The sequence below is a fragment of the Erinaceus europaeus genome, chromosome 11 (genome assembly GCF_950295315.1).
Source record: "Erinaceus europaeus chromosome 11, mEriEur2.1, whole genome shotgun sequence".
NCBI classification, from domain to species: Eukaryota; Metazoa; Chordata; class Mammalia; order Eulipotyphla; family Erinaceidae; genus Erinaceus; species Erinaceus europaeus.
Window position 1 is genome coordinate 61950295 of NC_080172.1, and position 22672 is coordinate 61972966.

Here is a 22672-nt window from a genome sequence, read left to right on the forward strand (position 1 = left end):
GTTTGTTAAACTGTCTCATTTAATGCAGTCATTAAAATTATTTGGTACAGTGGCTGGGGAGGTGGCTCAGTAGATGAATGCATAACTCAGTCTGAGGTTTCAGGTTCAATCCATGGCCCTGAACATGCAGGAGGCATGCTCTAGTTTAACCTCTATCTCCTATAAAACAAATAAATAAAACCTTTTTAAAGATATTTTTGTATATTTATTTATTTTCTTTTGTTGCCCTTGTTTTTTTATTGTTGTGGTAGCTGTTGTTATTGATGTTATTGTTAGATAGGATAGAGAGAAATGGAGAGAGGAGGGGAAGACAGAGAGAGGGGGAGAGAAAGAGGGACACCTGCAGACCTGCTTCACAGCCTATAAAGCGACTCCCCCGCAGGTGGGGAGCCAGGGGCTCCAACTGAACCGGGATCCTTAAGCAGGTCCTTGTGCTTCTCGCTATATGAGCTTAACCCGCTGCGCTACACCCGACTCCCAAATAAAATCTTTTATATCTGAGGCACCAGAGGTCCCAGGTTCAATTTTCTCACACCACCATCAGCCAGGGAGAAACAATGCTTTGTTAAAAAAGAAAGAAATTGTATCCGAGTGACAATTTCTGTCCTGTAGATCATTATTACCCAAATAAGACAATTTGCGGTGGGAGGGGGGCAGGTTTAATGAAAAGGCAGATGTGAGACTCCAACTAAGAACTAGATATTAATTTCCAAAAAAAAAGGTGCAAATAATCTAATTGTATATAGTATTGTCAGACCACAGTTGGTCACCCGTAAAGAGATATTGGAAAGCTAAATCATGAATAAGGGGGACCACTGTATTGCAAAAAGTCAGAAATCAACTTTGCTACTATTTACATTCATGTTTTAGAGTTGACTTAAAAATGTTTGAAGGGAGCAAGTAGTTCTTTTCAAGGGCACAATAGCTAAAGAAATTGAAGACCATGTCTGTCTACAAAGATAGGGCTTCCTTAATTCTTACCTCATGCCGTGACCCTTTTCTTGTTTAAAGTCACTCCAGCCTTGCTGATTCTTAAAGGTTTCCGATGACAGGTCAAGAAAGACTCCCTGTCTATCCAGGAACCTTTAAAAAAAAAAAAACTAAAAAAAAATTATCTTTATTAGACACCTGCAGCCCTGTTTCACCATTTGTGAAGCTTTCCCCTTGCAGGTGGGTTTTTATTTTTATTTATTTATTTAAATGTTTATTCTCTTTTGTTGCCCTTGTTTTTATTGTTGTAGTTATTACTGTTGTCGTCATTGTTGGATAGGACAGAGAGAAATGGAGAGAGGATGGGAAGACAGAGAGGGGGAGAGAAAGATAAGACACCTGCAGACCTGCTTCACTGCTTGTGAAGCGACTCCCCTGCAGGTGGGGAGCTGGGGCTCTAACTGGATCGGTCATTGAGCTTTGCCCATGTGCTACCGACCGACTCCCTTTTTTAAAATTTTTTTATCAAAGGTTTGTTGATGAGAGAGGAGAGAGAACCAGAGGATCATTCTGGCATACACAATGTCACATAATTTTTGTCCTGCTTCTTACACTGCCTGCAACACTCTTCTTTTTAAAAATTTATTTTGTCTTTATTTTTTAAAAAATATTTTTATATTTATTTATTTCCTTTTGTTGCCCTTGTTTTATTGTTGTAGTTATTATTATTGTTATTGATGTCATTGTTGTTGTCGTTGTTGGATAGGACAGAGAGAAATGGAGAGAGTAAGGGGAAGACAGAGAGGGGGAGAGAAAGACAGACACCTGCAGACCTGCTTCACCGCCTGTGAAGAGACTCCCCTGCAGGTGGGGAGCCAGGGGCTCGAACCGGGCTCCTTACGCTGGTCCTTGTGCTTTGCGCCATGTGCACTTAGCTCGCTGCGCTACCGCCCGACTCCCTATTTTGTCTTTATTTTATTTATTGGGTAGAGACAGCCAGAAATCTAGAGGGAAGGAGGTGATACAGAGGAGAGACACCTGCAACAACACCACTCACAAAGCTTTTCCCCTGCAGGTGGGGACTGGGGGCTGAACTGGGTCCTTGCGCATTGTCACATGTGCGCTCAACAAGGCGCGTCTCCACCGGGTCCCACAACACTTTTTAAGAGTCACAAGCTTTCTGCTCCTAGCTGACTTTTTTCTGACAGGTACAGAGGGAAAGAGGGACAAACACAAAAAGCTTCCCCTAGTGCCTTCTGCACCCATCTGGGTCCTGCTCATGGCAAGGGAGGTACATTCCCCAGGTAAGCAATAAATGAGAGGGTATTCTCAACTACCTCTTTTCTCTCTCTCCCTCTCTTTAACCAGAGCACTGATCAGCTCTGGGATTTTGGAGCCTCAGGTATAAAAGTAGTCTCTTTGATAACCATTATGCTATCTATCCCCGGCCCTCTCATTTCTTTCTCCAAGGCATTTATGAATTCTTCGCATATATTTGTCTTCCATTAGATTGTAAATTCCTTGAAGGCAAGGATTTCTTTTGTTGTAACCCTAGCAAACACTATCTGACAGTTAAAAGGTCAGCACTGTCCTTGAGTAAGTAAATGAAAAGTGGTTTAACAGCGTCTACACCAGCTCAAAAAAAGATTGTTAGACAAGGCAAACATTTGATGTCCCCAACATTAAAACAGCGCTGCACTCAATCCCCAGAGTACTGTTCTTGTTTATCAAATGACACTCCTCTCTGAGCTCATTACCGACATTAAAAGGGCATCTGTACCCCAATTTACGCCAGCACAGCGGCAGGATTCTCAGGCTATAGGTTAGAGCAGGGCCTCCCCAAAATGATGCACAGTCCGAATCAGAGAAGCGGCTTTGCAACACACCCATCAGCCTTCTCTCCACTTCCTGATTCAGGTCTTGGGTGTGGTTTTGGCATTTCTGCTTTGAAAAAGCTCCTGGATGGGTTGTTTCCCCGATGCCAGTAAAAAATAAATAAAAAAAAAAAATCACCTTAGCTAAAAATAGCTGTTAAAACTTTCTTTCTCGCAGGGTCTGCCCAAACTATTTCTGGTAGGTGCTCCAATTAATAAAAAAAGAAAGAAAGCAGCCCTGCCTTACTGTTCCCCGGAGGCACAACAGCCCAAAGGAACGCGGCCCATTAAAACATCGGGAGCCGGGAGGGGTCTGATGGTGCAAGCGACGTCCCGGAGGGGAGCGCCCGCCTCCGGGGATGGCGCCGCCCGGGAGGTGCTCGCTCGGCAGGAGTCGGCTCGGGCTTCCTGCCTTCCTTGCTCTTGTACCCGAGTCGCCGCGGCGTCAGGGCGTTTCACCAGCCCTGGCGGGTGCAGGCAGTACAGCCGACAACCGCCTCTGGCTTTAAAAGCTCACACCACGAGCACACCGGCCGCTGCACGGAAGCGACAAACCCGCCCTAAGCCCGGCAGGATGGCAGGGAGGACGACCTCGCGTCCGCACTGAGTTCCCGCCTCCTCCCCGAGGACGTCCGTGCGTACGTGCGCGCGCCACGCCCGCACTCCTTCCAACGCGCGACGCGAGGGCGGGGGCGCCGGGTGCGCGCGCGCTCTCGTTCGTTCGCTCGTCTGCTCGCTCTCGGCGGCCGCTCTCGCTGCGGCTGCGGCTGGGGCTGGGGGCGGCGGCGGCGGCGCGGGCGGCGGGCGGCGCGGGGCGGTCCGGCGGGTTCAAAGAGGAAAACATGGCGGAAAACAAAGGCGGCGGCGAGGCTGAGAGCGGCGGCGGGGGCACCGGCAGCGCGCCGGGAACTGCCGGGGCCGCCGGGCCCGCGGCGCAGGAGGCGGAGCCGCCTCTCGCCGCGGTGCTGGTGGAGGAGGAGGAGGAGGAGGAAGGCGGCAGGGCGGGCGCCGAGAGCGGCGCGGCCGGGCCCGACGACGGGGGGGTGGCCGCGGCCTCCTCCAGCTCGGCCCCGACTGCCTCAACCCCCGCGGCCACCGTGGGCCCTGGAGTTGCCGGGGGGGCGGTCTCCACACCCGCTCCAGCTGCGGCCTCGGCTCCCGCTCCGGGTCCCTCGGCGGGGCCGCCTCCCGGGCCGCCAGCCTCGCTTCTGGACACCTGCGCGGTGTGTCAGCAGAGCCTGCAGAGCCGGCGCGAGGCGGAGCCCAAGCTGCTGCCCTGCCTGCACTCCTTCTGCCTGCGCTGCCTGCCGGAGCCCGAGCGCCAGCTCAGCGTGCCCATCCCGGGGGGCAGCAACGGCGACGTCCAGCAAGGTGAGCGGGCCCTGCCCGAGTCGGGGCCGGCGCGGTTCTGGAGGGGGTCTCGGAGGCGACGGAGACGGCTCTGGCACAGTTTCCAGGGGAGCTGGGCCTCCGGACCCTCGGGGAGGGTGGAGGGAGGGGTGCCGGGTGCGAGAGACAGGGGAGGAGACGCCAGCCGCAGGGGAGGTCGGTGATGTGCGGAGGGAGGCCGGGGAGGCGCGGGGCGGGGGAGCCCGGCTGTGAGCCGCCGCGCGGCGGAGGAGCTCCGGCGGCCGGGAGAGGCGGGTGGGCCAGCGGTGAGCATCGCGAGGGTCAAGTGTCTCGAATAGAGCGAGCAGCGAGCACCGATCCCGTCCACGGCTGGAGGGAGGGACCCGGGGCTAAACAGGCAGACGAAGGGCATTGGAGAGTTGGGGGCTCAGAGGAGGAGGCGGGTAGAAAGTAATTTTAAGATGACATCGGGAAGGAGCAACTCTGGAAACGAAAATAGCTGGGAGGTGCCTGCATGCTTAGAGGGAATCCAAAGGGCTTTAGGGGGTAAAGGAGAAATGAGCCTTGAAGGGATTCAGGAGTTAGGGAGTTGTGGGGACTGCATTGTTCTGGACCCTGTGCTAGGAATGAATAAACTAGTCCGTGAAGAGCCCGTCCTCGGGCGAATGCAGGGAACATACGCAGTGCATGTGTGCAGCAGTGGAGGAGGGTCTGGTACATGCTTGTATCACACCCAGAAGGTCAGGAAAACTTCATAGCTCTTGAGCACATTTCTTGAAGAGTGAGTATTCAGGGCCCTTTTCACATCCTTGGGATATAGAAGGTGATTGGTGGGGATTACATGGATGGGCTGAATAAGAAAGGGGTCTACATTGTCAATACTCTTGGGACTTGGGGACCTGGGTGTGTTTAGGACTTTAGAACAGTTCGGATTTTTTCTTCTTGGTTAAGTTTCATATATAATACTCCATCTGGGTTTGAGTTAATAACTCATTGTCAAATACCATATTTAAAAATAATTATTATTGCTTTAAATATTTATTTTAGAGACAGATAAATTGGAAGGGAAGCGAGAGACACCTGAAACACTGCTTCACCTCTCATGAAGCTCTCCCTTGCTGGTGGGGACCCAGGTCTTGGCACATTTAACATGTACACTATGAAATGTACCACTGCCTGTCCCCTGTTGATTACTTTTCAATTTCATATGACAGAGGAATTGAGAGGGGGGGATGGGGGGCCAGTGGTAGTGCACCTGATTGAGTGCACTGTACAGTGCACAGGGATCCAGGTTCAAGCCCCCAGTCCCCACCTGCAGAGGGAAAGCTTCACAAGTGGTGAAGCAGGGTTGCAGGTGTCTGTCTGTCTCCCTCCCTGTCTCCTCCTTCCTCTCAGTTTCTGGCTGTCTCTATCCAATAGCACAACACTGTGTAAATAGCACAGTGGGTTAAGTGCACATGGCATGAAGCACAAGGACCAGCATAAGAAGCAGGCCTGCAGGTGCCTATCTTTCTCTTCCCTCTCTCTGTCTTCCCCTCCTCTCTCGATTTCTGTCTGTCCTATCCAACAACAATAGCAGCAATAACAATAATAAAAAACCCCAACAATAACAATGGCATCAAAATGGAAAAAATGGCCTCCAGGAGCAGTGGATTCATAGCGCAGGCACCGAGCCCCAGCAATAACCCTGGAGGCAAAAAAAAATTATCTCTGTCTATATAGAGAGGGGTGGTAGGGAGAAACACCTGTAGTACTGCTTCACCAGTCATGAAGGTTTCCTTCTTCAAATAGGGACCAGGGACTTGAACCTCAATCCTTGCTCATAGTTACATGTGTGCTCAACCAGGTCAACCACTGGCCCCTGTCAAACACTGTAATGTTTCTGCAGTTAAGCATACAGATGTCACACTAATGGGGAATACAGTAATAATACTCTCCCACAATTCAGGATGGTTTTTATTGCAGACTTAAATAATGAAGTTTCAAAGCTTGTGACTTAGTGAATTTTATGTAAGGGATTTTGGATCTGATTGAGATTCACCCTTTCACATACATCCTTTATAGTGTTTCCTAAAGGGAGTCCCTGAAGGACTTTTCTATCAAGAGGATAAAAGGATCACATCTGTATCCAGAAAGATCACTAGGGACTTAGTGAAAGGAAATGGAAATAAGGCTGGAGGTAGGACCAGTTAGTAGAATCTTGGTGAGAAGTTAGCATTTGGAAAAATGTGGTTAAGTACTGATACCAGGTATTAAAGAAGGAAACTTTTTAAAAAACTATATTTATTTGATAGAGACAGCCAGAAATCAAGAGGGAGGGGGGAGATGCAGAGACAGAGATACCTGCAACACTGCTTCACCACTCACAAAGCTTTCCCCCTGCAGGTGGGGACCAGAGGCTTGAACCTAGGTCCAAGAAGGAAACATTTTGCTTTGGGAGAAATAGAGAAAGTTTGTAAGACACTTTGGAGTTCAAAAATTGACTTTTAAAAAATCATATTTGTGGCTTGGGCAGATTTTTTTTTTTCTTAGCCTCGGTTTTCTAAGTTATGAAACAAGGATAAAGTTGCCCACCTCATAATGATAGAAGTATGCAAAGTGATTAGTACTTGGTTATTAATGAAATGGTAGCAAGTTTATTACGTTACTGATTGTATCTGGTAATTATAATTAGTACTAAGTGTGTGTAGTAGCCACGGGAATGGAGACAGGGAGTGATAGAGATTGTGTGAGGGAGACATACTTGTCTGGGTGGAGTTCTCATTTTTATTGTGGTTTGGTGGTTGGCACTGCTTGCTATTAATGCAAAAAAAAATTCAGATCCAGAAATAGGTATGCATGTAATAGAGGGAAGATACTTTAGTTTTGGGTTTGAAATATTCCCAGGATAATGTTAAGAATAGGGGTTTAAGATCGTCAGTAAGGTTATATACTGATAGTTTTTACTATTTCTTATACTTTGGCCGAGTTTATGGGAAGAGCTTCTAATTATCTTTTTTTTTTTTTAAATTTATCTTACTCTTCTATTCTTTGCTCTGTAATTATGTACCTTAGATTCCATCTTATTTTGGTAGGTGCCATGAAAAATTGAGGGGGAGGGAACGAAGAAAGGTTGAGTAAGAGTTCTATAGCATAGCTTCCCCCAGAACTTGAATTTAGAACCCAGTTATTTGCACATGATGGTATTTGTACTTTACCTACTGTGCCAGTGTGTGTGTATATGTGATAAATGCATCTTTTTAAAAAATTGAATGAGCGGGTGGAGGTATAGCATAGTGGTTATGCAAAGAGACTTTCATGCCTGAGGCTCTCAAGTCCCAGGTTCAATCAGCCAGAGCTGAGCAGTGTTAAAAAAAAAAAAAAAAAAAAAAGGTGAACGGTGGTAGTGCACTGGGTTAAGAGCACGTGCTGTAAAGTGCAAGGACCATTATAAGGATCCTGGTTTGAGACCCCCGCTCCTCACCTGCAGGGGAGTTGCAGGTCTGCAGGTGTCTATCTATCTCTCCCCCTTTCTGTCTTACCCATCTCTCTCCATTTCTCTCTGTCCTATCCAACAACGATGACATCGGCAACAATAGTTACAACAAAAACAACAAGGGCAACGAAAAGGAAATAAATATTTTTTTTAAAAAAGGAAAGAATAGGGGTTTGATGGAGAAGTGGTAATAGAAGTATGAAAGGTAGAAAATGGGTGTATGTTTCAGGGCCCCTCAAGAATAGTAAGACATGGGATTGAGTGTTCTTGGGTGAAACCTGGATTATGTGAGACAAGGAAGATGGAAGTTGCTTGATATGGCTGAGGGACTGAGGCTATGAAATCTGCTCTCTTCTGTTCATGGAGACTCCAAAGTATCCAGATTTTTCTCCTTTCTCCGTACTGTTTTTAAACTATCAATAGAAGATGTAAGAAGTGGCCTGGGAGACGGCTTAGTGGATAGAGTATTGGGTCCTCAAGTCTGAGGGCCTGAGTTATCTATCAGGCATCATATGTGCCAGAGTGATACTTTGGCTCTCTCTATTCCTCTCGCAGGCACAGTAAATAAATGGAACTCAAGACTGTCAAATTTTTTTAAATTCTTTTTTTCTTTTTTAGATCTTTTTATTTATTATTGGATAGAGATAAAAAGGAGGAGATAGAAGGAGAGAGACAGAGACACCTCCAGCTTTGCTTCACCATTTGTGAAGCTTTCCCCTACAGGTGGCAACCAGGAGTTTGAATCCAGGTTCTTGAGCACTGTAATATGAGTGCTTAAGAAGGTGTGCCACCATGTGGCTCCTGTCAGAATTTAAAAATATATCTTTATTTATATATTATCATTATTTTTAACCAGAGCACTGCTCAGCTCTGGCTTATGGTGGTGTAGGGGATTGAACCTGGGACTTGATGCAGCCTCAGGCATGAAAGTCTGTTTGCATAACCATATGCTATCTACCCCTGCCTAAATGTATTTTTTAAATATTTATTTGATAGGACAGAGAAATTGAGAGAAGCTGGGGAGACAGAAATGGAGAGAGAGAGATACCTACAACTCAGCTTCACCATTCTTGATGCTTCCCCTCTGCAGGTGGGGTCTGGGGATTTGAACCTGGCCCATGTCTATGATAAAGTTTGCACTGAACCAGGTGTGCCACCACTCAGCCCAAGACTGTCGATTTTAAGGTAGTGAGTGCTGCTTTCTAATGTGTATGTGAAACGTTTAATCTGGGAGCCTTGTGGAGGGGTGGAGGGGAGGGAGAGAGAGTATGTGTTTAAACCATAGCATTTTTTTTTTTTAAGGTTTATTACTCACACATCAGAGAGAATTTTACATGATACAGAGAACATCACTGGTACTTGTTGAGCAGATCTAACCTGCAGGTCCAGAACTTTTAAGTTGAGCTATTTCCCCTGATGTGCTTTTAGACAGAGCATCTAGAAAAGTGTTTGTTTTTTTTTTCAGTATTAATACCTGTATGTATATTGCCTATTTTTTAAAAGTAAACATGTGGTAAACAATAAGGGCAACAAAAGGAAAAAAATGGCCTCCAGGAGCAGTGGATTCATAGTTCAGACACTGAGCCCCAGCAATAACCCTGGAGGCAATAAATAAATAAATAAAATTAAAAAATGAAAGTAGACATGCTGCTCTGAAGGGAACACTGGATGTGGAGTTGGTTATACTTATTTTCTGTATCTCAGCTTATCTCTAAAATGTATCTAATAGTCCTAGATTTATATCTTACTACTACTAAAGACAGAGTGAAAATGCTTTTCTCAGCTGAAATACTTTGCAAATGCAAGATACTATTCAACAATCTGTGAGTCTGTCTTTGGTTTGGGGAGTGTTGTTAAAATTCGGACGCTCCAGCTGGTGGGCTAGCTTCACGGGCGGGTAACAGAGACGACCAGAGACACACGGCTGGGCAGGGAAGCTGTATTTCTTTATTCAGGAACAACGATTCATAAACTAAACCAAACTAATCACCAAACAGAACTCTGCTGTCTCTTTGTGGCACTCAGGAACCCTCTCCAACTCTCAGACTCCCGAACTCTGGAACTCTGGCGGGGTTCCTAGGGGCGGGGCCAAGCGGGCTGTGAAACTAACTGGACTGATCCAATTCTCTTGGCGGGGGAGGGCTAGAACAAACCAATGTAAAGCATACAACAGGGGAGCCATCTTAAGTGGTTCTAAAACTATAACATTCTTTTTACTTATTTATTTTTATTTATTCCCTTTTGTTGCCCTTGTTGTTTTTTATTGTTGTAGTTATTATTGTTGTCATTGTTGTTGGATAGGACAGAGAGAAATGGAGAGGGGAGGGGGAAGACGGAGAGAGGGAGAGAAAGATAGACACCTGCAGACCTGTTTCACTGCTTGTGAAGTGACACACCTGCAGGTGGGGAGCCAGGGCTTGAACCAGGATCCTTATGCGGGTCCTTGTGCTTAGCGCCACCTGCGCTTAACCCGCTGTGCTACAGCCCGACTCCCAAACTATAACATTCTGACTGGACTTTTTTCCTGTTTCTTTAACTTGTCAATGTTATTCATACCATTAACTGTTTTCTCTGGATGGACAGTATCAAATGTGGTATTTAGAGCAGCAGTATCAGTATTATCTAATTTTGTCAGGATGCCTATTTTGGAGCAGCTATTCTGTTTTACTTACTTAAAACCTGGAGGTGGTGCAGTGAACAAGACACTGGTCCTGAGTTTGAGCCCCAACATCACATGTACCAGAGATCTTGATTCCTGAGTCTTCCTCTCTCCTCCCAACCCTACCCAGATTTATTAATGATACATATATATGCCATCTCCTTCTCCCCATCCTTGTCCCCCCCACCCCCCATTTCCTCCATCTCCACCCCCATCCCCCCCATCATCTTCCCATCTCCAAAGCTTCTTTAAATGTGGTGGCTGAGGGGGGTCGGGCAGTAGCGCACTAGGTTAAGCGCACTTGGCTCAAATCGCAAGGACCAGTGTAAGAATCCAGGTTCGACCCCCTGGCTCCCCACATGCAGGGGATTCGATTCACAGGTGGTGAAGCAGGTCTGCAGGTGTCTATCTTTCTCTCCCTGTCTGTCTTCCCCTCCTTTCTCCATTTCTCTCTGTCCTATCCAACAATGAATGACATCATCATCAACAATAATAATAACAACAAGGCTACAACAACAAGGGCAACAAAAGGGGGAAAAATAAATGTGGGTGCCGTCCCACCTGAACCTGGTTTGTGTATATGGCAAAGTAGGCCACTGTTCAAGTGAACTGTTTTGTTTTCAGCCCTGATTGTTTTCTTTTTCCCTTAAGTGATGGAAATCTCATTTTTGTTTGATTCCACCAAGACTGGGCTGACTTAGTTATTCTCCAGAGAGAAACAGATGCCACAGCACTGCTCTTCCAACTATGGAACATACCCTGGTTTGGGAGTACTTCCATGTAGTGTCAAGATTTGAACATGGGAGTTTTCTCTCTCCTTTTTCCTTTCTTTTTTGAAGCAGCATTATTTTTTTTTAAGAGTGTAGAATTTATAACAGACTTGCCAGGAAGGTATGTAGAGTTCCTAGATTATTTCTGGCCCCCCACACATGTGTAGACACATGTTTATTTCTTGCTTCCCACTGGAATATTGTAGTGACTTTAATATATAGCCTTTAAATGAATCAGAATCACCTGGAGAGCTTTTTAAAATGCCATTTTGGGAGTTTAACAGACTGTTTTAATTTATTTTGAGCATGACACAAGGAATCTACACTAAAAAAAAAAAGACATTTAGTGAGAAAGGAAGAGCAGAGCATTGCTCTAGCAGATGTGGTGCCAAGGCTAGGGCCTGATACCTCATGCATGTAAATTCTGTGCTTTACTACTGAGCTACTCAAACAGCTTCTAGGAATATTCATCTTTAACACTTGATTAAAAAAAATTAGTTTCATTTATTATTATTATTATTATTATTTTGCCTCAAGGATTATTGCTGGGGCTCAGTGCCTGCACTACGAATTCACTGCTCCTGGAGGCCATTTTTTCCTATTTTGTTACCCTTGTTGTTATTATTGTTGTTGGATAAGACAGAGAAATGGAGAAAGGACAGGAAGACAGAGGGGGAGAGAAAGACAGATTGCCTGTGAAGCAACCCCCCTGCAGGTGGGGAGCTGGGGGCGGGGGTTGAACCGGGATCCTTAGCTGGTCCTTGTGCTTTGCACCATGTGCGCTTAACCTGCTGCACTACCACCTGGCCCCCCCCCAAATTATTATCTTTATTTATTTGATAGAGACTTCTAGATAACGAGGGGGAGGGGAAAATAGGAAGTGAGACGCCTGCGGAGCTGTTTGACCACTCATGAAGTTTTCCCCCTGCAGGTGGGGACGGGGGCCTAAACCTAGGTCCTATTGGATTGCAACATATGCGCTCAACCAGGCGCAACCCCCCTCCCCCTCTGGCCCATTTAACAGTTGATATGATTCTGTTATCTACTATACTTTGAGAAGTCTGGATTTAGTGGTCTGCGAGGTGGTGCAGTAGATAAAATATTGGACTCTCAAGCATGAGGTCCTGAGTTCAGTCCTTGACAGCACATGTACTAGAGTGATGTCTGGTTCTTTCTTTCCTCCTATCTTCTAAAATTTTTTTATTATCTTCATTTATTGGATAGAAACAGCCAGAAATCGAGAACAGTGGTAGTGGGGGGATAGAGAGGGAGAAAGAGACAACTGCAGCCTGCTTCACCACTTACAAAAAGCTTTCCCCCTGCAGGTGGGAACTGGGGGCTTAAACCCGGGTTGTTGAACATTGTAATGTGTACTCAACTAGGTGTGCCACCACTTGGCCTCCTCTCCTCTCTTTCTCCTTAATAAGTAAATAAAATGTGGGCTGGATGATGACACACTGAGTCAAGCACACATTAGAAGTGCAAGGACCTGTGTAAGGATCTTGGTTCAAGCCCTTGGCTCCCCACCTGTAGGAAGGTTGCTTCACAGGTGGTGAAGCAGGTCTGCCTGCAGGTGTCTATAATTTGCTCCCCCTCTCTATTTTTCCCTCCCCTCTTAATTTCTCTCTGTTCTATCCAATAAAATAGGGAGAAAAAAAAAGGCCTCCAGGAGCAGTGGATTTGTAGCACCAGCACTGAGCCCCAGCAATAACCCTGGAAGCAAAAAAAAAAAAAAGTAAATAAAATCTTTTACTTGTTTATTAGATAGAGAGAGAAATTGAGAGGGGGAGAAGAAGATAGAAAGGGAGAGAGTCAAAGACCTGTAGCCCTGTTTCACCACTCCTGAAACTTTCCCTCTGTAGGTGGGGCCAGGGGCTTGAATCTGGGTCCATGCGTGCTGCAATGTGAATGCTTAACCAGGTGTGCCACCTCCTGGCCCCAGTAGATAATTTTTTTTTTTTTAAACCAGATATTGTTCAGCTCTGGCTTATGGTGATGATGGGGACCTTAGAACCTCAGACATGAAAGTCTCTCTTTTTACATATCCATTATACTATCTACCGCACCTGTAAATAAAATCTTATAGAGAAAGAGAAATGTGGACTTAAATGTTTTGAAAATGACTTGAGACTATTAGTGTTGCGTATTTGGAAAATCAAGGTAGAGTGGTCCAGGAGGTAGCACAGTGGATAAAGCATTGGACTCTCAAAGATCCTGAGTTCAAGGTCCTGAGTTCAAGCCCTGGCAGACATGTACCAGAGTGATGTCTGGTTCTTTCTCTCCTATCTTTCTCATAAATAAATTTAAAAAATCTTAGGAAAAAAAAAAGTGTAACATTTCCTAAATAGTGTTTGGCAGGGTTCTGATGGTCAGAAAGTGATAGTTACTGATTAAAACAGGTATTAGATTATTAAAAGATAAGAAAATCAAGGTAGATAAACTAGTTAATTTTATTTTAGTATATCAAAGTACTTTGAAATGCTTTTGTGATTTTTAAGAGTTTTAGTGAATTAATGGGCATGTCTAAATGTATGACATTCAATAAAATAAAAATTTGTATTAATGCATCTGAAATGTAAATGAACTTTTGAAACAGATGAGACTTTTAGACTATACAATGATAGAGATGAAGAATTATTGTGGTCTGGGAGATGGTGCAGTGTGATAAAGCATTGGACTCTCAGGCAGGTCCCAAGTTCAGTTCCCGGCAGTACATGTACAATAGTGATGTGTGGTTCTTTCTCTCCTTTCTCATTAATAAACAGAATCTTAAAAAAAAAAAAAAAACTTTCCTCTTTTTAAGAAGTTGCATTTCTGATCAGAAAAGAAAACACAAGTAGAACCTGAAATGGAATTGGCGTATTGCACCAAAGTAGAAGACTCTGGGGTGGGTGGGTGGGGAGAATACAGGTCCATGAAGGATGATAAATGACATAGTGGGGGTTGTATTGTTAAATGGGAATCTGGGGAATGTTATGCATGTACAAACTATTGTATTTATTTACTGTTGAATGTAAAACATTAATTCCCCAATAAAGAAATAAATTTAAAAAAAGTTGCATTTCTATTCTGTCAGATTCCATTATTATTTTTTATTATCTTTATTTATTTACTGGATAGAGACAGTCAGAAATCGAGAGGGAAGGGAGGGATAGAGAGGGTTAGAGATAGAGACACCTGCAGCCCTGCTTTACCACTTGTGAAGCTTTCCCCCTGCAGGTGGGGACCGGGGGCTTGAACCTGAGTCCTTGCGCATTGGCGCATGCGCCACCACCCTGCCCCAGATTCCTTTTTTTTTTTTTTTTTTTTAACCAGAGCACTGCTCAGTTCTGGCTTATGGCAGTGTGGGGGATTGAACCTGGGACTTGAGAGCCTCAGGCATGAAAGTCTCTTTGCATAACCATTATGCTATACCCCCACCCTTCATTAAAAAAAAATTATATTTATTTTTCCCTTTTGTTGCCCTTGTTTTTTATTGTTGTTGTCGTCATCATTGTTAGAGCAGAGAGAAATGGAGAGAGGAGGGGAAGACAGAGGGGAAGTGAAAGAGAGACACCTGCAGACCTGCTTCACTGCCTATGAAGCGACTCCCCTGCAGATGGGGAGCTGGGGGCTCTAACTGGTATCCTTCTGCTTTGCACCACGTGCGCTTTTAACCTCTGTACTACTGCCCAGATTCCATTATTTTTTATGTTAAGTTTTACATCTAAGCTTAGCATTGTCAGCAGGGAAAAGGGTTTTCTGTCTCTTAGTCTTTACTAATTGTGAAGAAAGGTAGATGGCAACAGTCACAGTCTAGTAGTAAGTGGGAGGGTGTATAGTGTGAGGAGCACCTCACAGTGGTTCTGTCTTGAGCATGGTGAACCGATTTGGGACATCTTTTCTTAGAACTATTGGAAATTTTGGTCCCAGCAAAATCAAACTGAAGGGAAGTTTGCTAGTTCTCTTTGTGGCTTATCAGAAATTAAAAAAAAAATTTATTTCTTTATTGGGGAATTAATGTTTTACATTCAATAGTATATCTGGGAATTTTTAAGGCCCTAGTTTCCCACGTATCTTGAGATTTGGAATGGTATAGTCATTACATTTGTGTCTGAAAAGCCAAATTGGGTCTGGTGGTGGCACACGATTGAGTACATGTGTTATTATGTGCAAGGATTCAGATCAAGCACCTCTACCCCCACTTGCGGGGGCGGGGGGGCTGAATGAGTGGTGGAACAGTGCAGATAAAGGGATAAAAAAAAAGCACCAAACAATAATAAGGTGATTAGAGAGAAAGAGATAATAACCAGACCATCACTCTGGCATATGCAGTGACTATGATTGAATTTAGGGCTTTCTTTATACATGCAAATCCCATGCTTTACCACTGACACCCCTAATCAAAGGCAGCACTTTTGTGTGTTTATTTTCCTGAGTTGGAGAGAGACATCCAGAGCACTGTTCAGTCTATGTTGGTTGATGTTACAGAGCTTCAGGCATAAAAATCCCATGCCCTATTTTTTCACTGTCTTCACAATCTGGCAATAGCATTTTTTTTGGAACACCTAGTGTTGTAGTTGGTTAAATAAGTACAATTCAGGAGTTAGGCTACCTAGATTCATTTAAAGATATTTCATTTATTTCATATGAGATGCCTTTGGTAAGTAAGTTCTGTGCTAATCTGCTTAAACTTTCCTTGCCTACCTGAATTCATTTTTGGACTCCATGATTAAGTGAGTAAATTGTATAACATGCTTTATAATGTGTCTGGTATATGGTAAACTCCCAGGAAGTTGTACTACTATTATTTCTGTTTTTCAATCATTCTCCATTGTCACTGTGACTTATAGTAAATAGAAGAGTCAGGAAGGTTGAAGTTTTTCTGGACTTTACTGACATCTGTGTGTCAAGTTTCTTGTAGCCCTAACCCTTTCCTGCTACCTAAAAATTATGATGTGAAGACTTATAAATGAATGTCCCAAATCCTAAGTCTTGCAAGGTCTTGTATCTGTACTTAATTTTTTTTTTTTAAGTTGGGAGAATCTGCTTTTTTTTCTCTCTTCTCTTATTAGATCCTAAGTGAAAATAATAATTTTCATAGTTGGTCCATGTAATCCTGGGAGGATTTTAAATCATTGTATTTTTGCCAGCAGACTTGGGTTAAATAACTAAAAACAAACTTGTGGGGTCAGGCATTGTTGCACCTGGTTAAGTATGCATTACAGTGCATAAAGTTCCCAGATTCAAGCCCCTGGTCCCAACCTGCAGGGGGAAAGCTTCACGAGAGGTGAAACAGTACTGCAGGTATCTCTCTTTCTATCTCTCCCTTCCCTTTCACTTTCTGTCTATCCAATAATAAATAAATTAAAATGTTACTCAGCTAAGTGGTGGGACCATGCTTTGATTCCAGAACCTATTCAAAACCAAACCAAACCAAACCATTATTTTATTAAATCTTGTTCCATAATATTCAGTGTAGGAATACTATTAGCATAAAGTGCTTCTGCAGTTGCACTGCAGTGGAAGAAAAAAAGTGCATGTATAGTTACTTGAATATCAAGTTAAACGCACTCTGGAAAATGTGTACTTGAAAGAATGAGTGACAGTGGTTTTCAGACCTGGCTATTTGACATTTTCTCAAAAATGGATGATTTTGGGAGTTGGGCGGTAGCGCAGTGGGTTAAGCGCAGGTGGCACAAAATGCAAGGACCATTAGGATCCTGGTTTGAGCCCCCGGTTCCCACTTGCAGGGGAGTCACTTCACAGGCGGTGAAGAAGGTCTGTAGGTGTCTATCTTTCTCTCCCTCTCTCTGTCTTTGCCATCTCTCCGTTTCTCTCTGTCCTATCCAACAATGACGACATCAATAACAACAACAATAACTACAACAATGGCAACAAAAGGCAATAAATAAATATTTTTAAAAATGGATGATTTGAGCCAATCAGTAAGTGGAACCAATTGGCATATTAAGAAAACAGTTTTATTCATTTCATTTACTTACGAGGAGAAAGTGAGACTTTTTTTTTTGACCTCCAGGGTTATCGTTGGGGGTCATTGCCTGCAATGCTCCTGGAGGCTATTTTTTCTCCTTTTGTTGCCCTTGTTTATCGTTGTTGTTCTTGTAGTTATTACTGTCGTTGTTGTTGGATAGGACAGAAAGAAATCTAGAGGGGAGGGGAATACAGAGAGAGGGAGAGAAAGATAGGCACCTGCAGACCTGCTTCACCACACACACACAGGTGGGGAGCGGGGGGGGGGGGGGGGGGGGGGTTTGAAACAAGATCCTTATGCTGGTCCTTTGCACCATGTGCACTTAACCTGCTGTGCTACTGCCCACCCCCCTAGAGTGAGACTTTTTTTTTTTTTCCTCCAGGGTTATTGCTGGGCTCGGTGCCTGCACAATGACCACCGCTCCTGGAGGCCATTTTTTCCCCTTTTTTTGTTGCCCTAGTTGTTGCAGCCTCGTTGCGGTTATTATTGCTATTGTTGACGTTGTTTTGTTGTTGGACAGGACAGAGAGAAATGGAGAGAGGAGGGGAAGACAGAGAGAGGAGGAGAGAAAGATAGACACCTGCAGACCTGCTTCACCACCCGTGAAGCGACTCTCCTGCAGGTGGGGAGCCGGGGGCTCGAACCGGGATCCTTACACCGGTCCCTGCGCTTTGCGCCACGTGTGCTTAACCCACTGCGCCACCGCCCGACCCCCGAGTGAGACTTTTTAAATGCATCTTTCTTGTCTAAAATGATATATCTTAATGAGTAATTAGAACGTTGTAAATTACCAGCTTTTTTAGTGTCTAATGATATGCTAGCATTTAGTGGATTTTTATAGAGCACCATTATTTGTCAAAATGACCAATTCATGATGTCTAAGTGCAAAATAGATCAATAGATATTAATGTTAGGGAGTAGTAAAAGTCATCAGTACAGTTTGATAGTCCATATTATTGATACAAGTGACATTTAAGTTATGCTTTTTTTTTTTTTTTTTACCAGAGCACTGCTCAGCTCTGCCTGATGGTAGTGCAGGGGATTGAACCTGGGACTTCAGAGCCTCAGGCATGAGAATCTCTTTGTATAACCATTATGCTATCTACCCTTGCCCTTAAAAAAATTGTTTGTGGGAGTCGGGTGGTCACAGCGGGTTAAGCACAGGTGGCGCAAAGTGCAAGGACCGGCGGTAGGGATCCCGGTTCGAGCCCCCAGCTCCCCACCTGCAGGGGAGTCGCTTCACAGGTGGTGAAGCAGGTCTGCAGGTGTCTATCTTTCTCTCCCCCTCTCTATCTTTCCTTCCTCTCTTCATTTGTCTCTGTTCTATCCAACAACGATGACATTAATAGCAACAACAGTAATAACTACAACAATAGAAAACAACAAGGACAACAAAAGAAAATAAATAAATATTAAAAAAAAATATTTATAAAAAGTCTGTTCATTAATGGAGAGAGAACCAGAGCCATCACTCATCTAAGATGGCAGAGGAAGAACTTGGGACCTCATGCGTGGGAATCCAACCCTTTATTCATCTTCGAGACCTCAAAATATTCACTATTTATTTTTTTTATATTGACACAATTGACTGTAAAGGCTATTACATTTTCTTTTTTAAAAAGCCATTTTTTAAAGATTTTATTTATTTATTAATGAGAAAGAGAAAGAACCAGATATCACTCTGTAATATGTGCACTTAACCAGGTGCGCCACCACCCAGACGTTTTAGACATCACTCTGGTACGTGTGCTAAGGGGGATTGAACTCAGGACCTCATGCTTTGAGCTCCAGTGGTGCAGTTGGTTAGCGCGTGGTACTTAATACAGGCCCTCATGCTTGAGAGTTTAGTGCCTTAGTTACTGCGCCACCTCCTGGATGACCCTGGGTTTTTTGTTTTTTTTTTTTAAGATTTTATTTACTTATTAATGAGAAAGATAGGAAGAGAGAGAAAGAACCAGACATTACTCTGGTACATGTGCTGCCAGAGTTTGAACTCAGGACCTCATGCTTGAGAGTCTAATGCTTTATCCACTGTGCCACCTCCCAAACCACCACCCTAGGTAATTTCTTCATATTTATTTATTTTTAATTTATTTTAAAATATTTATTTATTCCATTATATTGCCCTTGTTTTATTGTTGTTGTTGTTATTGATGTTATTGTTGTTGGATAGGAAAGGGAGAGAGGAGAGGAAGACGGGAAAGAAAGATAAACACCTGCAGACCTGCTTCACTGCCTGTGAAGCAACTCCCCTGCAGGTGGGAGCTAGGGCCTTGAACCGGGATACTTAACGCTGGTCCTTGCACTTTGCGCCACCTGCACTTTACCTGCTGCGCTACTGCCCCACTCCCCATATTTTTAAAAAAAAATTTAAAGAATATATTTATTCATGAGAAAGATAGGAGGAGAGAAAGAACCAGCCATCACTCTGGTACATTTGCTGCTGGAGATCGAACTTGGGACCTTATGGTTGAGAATCCAATGCTTTATCCACTGTGCCACCTCCTGGACCACTTAAATTTTTTAAAAATAATCTATTCATTGGATAGAGATAGGCAGAAATCTAGAGGGAAAGGGGTGATAGAGAAGAAGAGACAGAGACACTTGCAGCACTGCTTCACCACTTGCAAAGCTTTCCCCCTGCAGGTGGGGGTGTTGTTAAAATTCGGAGGCTCCAGCTGGCCGGGCTAGCTTCATGGGCGGGTAACAGAGACGACCAGAGACATACGGCTGGGCAGGGAAGCTGTATTTCTTTATTCAGGAACAACGATTCATAAACTAACCCAAACTAATCACCAAACAGAACTCTGTTGCCTCTTTGCCCCGCGACGGTGCCAAGCACTCTCTAACTCTCCAACTCTCCAACTCTGGAACTCTGGAACTCTGGAACCCTCTTGGGGTTCCTTTGGGCGGGGCCAAGCGGGCCCGCGAAACTAGCAGGACTGATCCAAATTTCTTGGCGGGGGAGAGCTAGAACAACCCAATGTAAAGCATACAACAATTCCCTCTTTTCTTTTTAACTAAATGACTACAGTATCAAGGGTGTGGGGTGAACAGAAACCTATATCGTACAGGCATTTAAAAAAAAAGAAACTGGCACAAACATGGAGAAACATGTAAGCAAGTAACAAGAACCAGTGTGCTGCCAAGGGAAGGCCTGAGGGGGCCATTTAAAACTTAAAAAATCAGCTTAAAAAAAAACATTTTTTGCCTCTGGGGGGCATACTTGCCTCAACGGGCATTTGTATGGGGCTGGGGAACGGCCCAGAGTCCCAAAGGCAGCTGGCTGCAATATACTTACTATGAAACAAAACTTATTAGCATAACCACAGCCCAATCTAAAATTTCTAATAGAGAAGGCATTTGAGACTTTTACATATCAACAACGTCTTTTTAACCTTTTGTTACACCCATTCAAGATGGAGACACACCCTAGGTGTGCTCAGGAAAGGAAACCTCAGGCATGAGAATAATTAGCATAGCCATTGTGCGATCTACCATTTCTAATAGAGAAGGTAATGGAGAGTTTTACATATCAACAAGTCTATTTAACCTTTTGTTTAGACCAACTTAGTTGAAATATATTGATTGTTAACTAATTTTTACCTCAGACTTTAAATGTAAGTTAATTTTATCTTTATGAGAATTACGTTGAAAACCTTTTTCATTTAACTTTGTCTAGTAAGAATTTAGCCTTAAAGTTACTGTTTACCAAACTTTAAACATACACATAAACATGGTCATTAATGTACAAGGAGAGAAACCTTTGTTACGAAGACATGTCATTTCAAACACGAATTTAGATATGTACTGTCTTAGTTGTTGGAGGGGTGCGTTGTCCAGTGGTGGTCTCTTGGGCAGCTTCACTTCTAGGAATTGCAGGTTGCAATCTCTGCACAAATCTCTGCGTACTCCAGCTTGTCTGCCTTCAGGCCAGACCGGCAGCTGGAGATCTCGTGTGCCCAGTTTCGGCAGGGAGCCCGGGGGTCCGGGAGGTCCGCGATCGTTCCAGAATTCATAGCACGAGGGCGGGCAGGCCAGCCTTTTAGAAGGCGTGGGCTGGGCCTAGGTGCCCAGGGGTGGCGGCCATGATAGGCCACCGCGGCCCTGCCCCATGGCCCTGTCATGTCTGCTGCCCTGTTCGCAGTGGCCGAGCAACGTGGAGGGATCACGCGTCCAGTGCCCTGCGCCACGCAGTGGAGAGCCGGCTCCTGTGGGCTGGCCTGTGTGCTGGCATTGGGCTCCTGCGTGGTGGCATCAGGCTCCTGCGTGTTGGCATTGGGCTCCAGCTTGTTAGCATCGGGCTCCTGTGTGGTGGCGTCGGGCTCTTGTGTGCTAGCGTCGGCCTCCTGCGGGCTGCGGGTGCGGTGCACGGGGTTGTCTGGGCGCAGCCGGCTGGCTGGCTGTTCCACCAGGTGGAAAAGGCAGCTCCGCGCCTCGCCTCTTGCCCGCTGGCTCTTCCCGACTCATCTGGCTGTTTTGAGTGTGCCCGAGCGCGTGGAAACCACAGAGTGGTCCAGAGATAAATGTTCCAGAAACAGCAAAACAGTCTCGTGAAGAAAGAGCAGAGGCCTTTGGAGATCTCTTCACAAGCAGAAGAGAAGGCCATAGTACATAGGTAGCCAAATTGTCTTCACATATCTGAGAGATGCGCAGGTCAGGTCCACGTGGGCCCTTAAGCATTATAATATGAGTGCTCAATCAGATGTGTCACCACCCAGCCTCTTAAGTTTTTTTTTTAACTATATTTTATTGCCCCCAAGGTTATTGCTGGGATTTAGAAGAATCCACTCCTAGCAGCCTTTTTTTTCTCCCTTTATTTGATAGGACAGAGAGAAATTGAGATGGTGAGAGAGAGAGAGAGAGAGAGAGAGAGAGAGGAGGAGAAAGACACCTGCAGCACTGCTTCACTGCTCATGAAGCTTCCCTGCTGCAGGTGAGAACTGGTGGCTCGAACTCAAGATCCTTAAAAATAGTAATATTTGACCTCAGCTGGGTGCATTCCTGCCCTGCCCCTAAGATTTAGAACACAGGACTTGCATGCCTGAAAAAGACCATGAAGGGGTCCCAGAATCAATCTCTGGCATTACCATATACCACAGCTCTGGTCTCTCCCCTTTTTTTTTTGTAGTAGAGACAAGGCAGAAAAGGTAGAGAGTGAATGAAAGAAACCATATCACCAAGCCTTTGTTCACTGAGGTTAGGGCCAGTTTCAAATCTGGGTTGTGCACATGGCAAAACAGGACACTACCCAAGTGAGCTGTTTTGCTAGCCCCTCTTTCCCATCCTCTTACCTCTCATATACCCTCCTCACCTATTTCCTATTACACTTCCCTCAGTCACTCCAAGCTAACCTTGTCAGACAAAGTAAGGATTACAAAAGCTGAATAAGGGCAAGAGACAGGCATACTTTAAGTGTGTGCATTGATGGACAAAGTCCATCTAAAAAAGCTCTTTTTAAAAAAATATTTTTATTTATTACTGGATAAAGAGAGAAATAAAGCTCCTGAAGCTTCCTCCCTTCAAGTGTGGACCAGGGTCTTGAACCTGGGTCCTTGCTCACTGTAATGTGAGTGCTTAACAAGGCATGCCACCACCTGGCCCCAACAAACTCTTTTTACTTTAAAGATTTTATTTATT

The 22672-nt window shown here is 44.6% G+C and overlaps 1 protein-coding gene across 4 annotated transcripts in view; it reads left to right on the forward strand.

The window, feature by feature from the left end:
- The first annotated feature begins 3528 nt into the window (after window positions 1-3528).
- Window positions 3529-22672, forward strand: part of TRIM33 (tripartite motif containing 33) — a 108520-nt gene continuing 89376 nt past the window's right edge. For all 4 annotated transcript variants that reach the window (XM_060201846.1, XM_060201848.1, XM_060201847.1 and 1 more), the window contains exon 1: window positions 3529-4175. In XM_060201846.1, coding sequence (XP_060057829.1) covers window positions 3647-4175 — 529 coding nt within the window. In that variant the 5' untranslated portion in view covers window positions 3529-3646. The remainder of the gene's footprint in view (window positions 4176-22672) is intronic.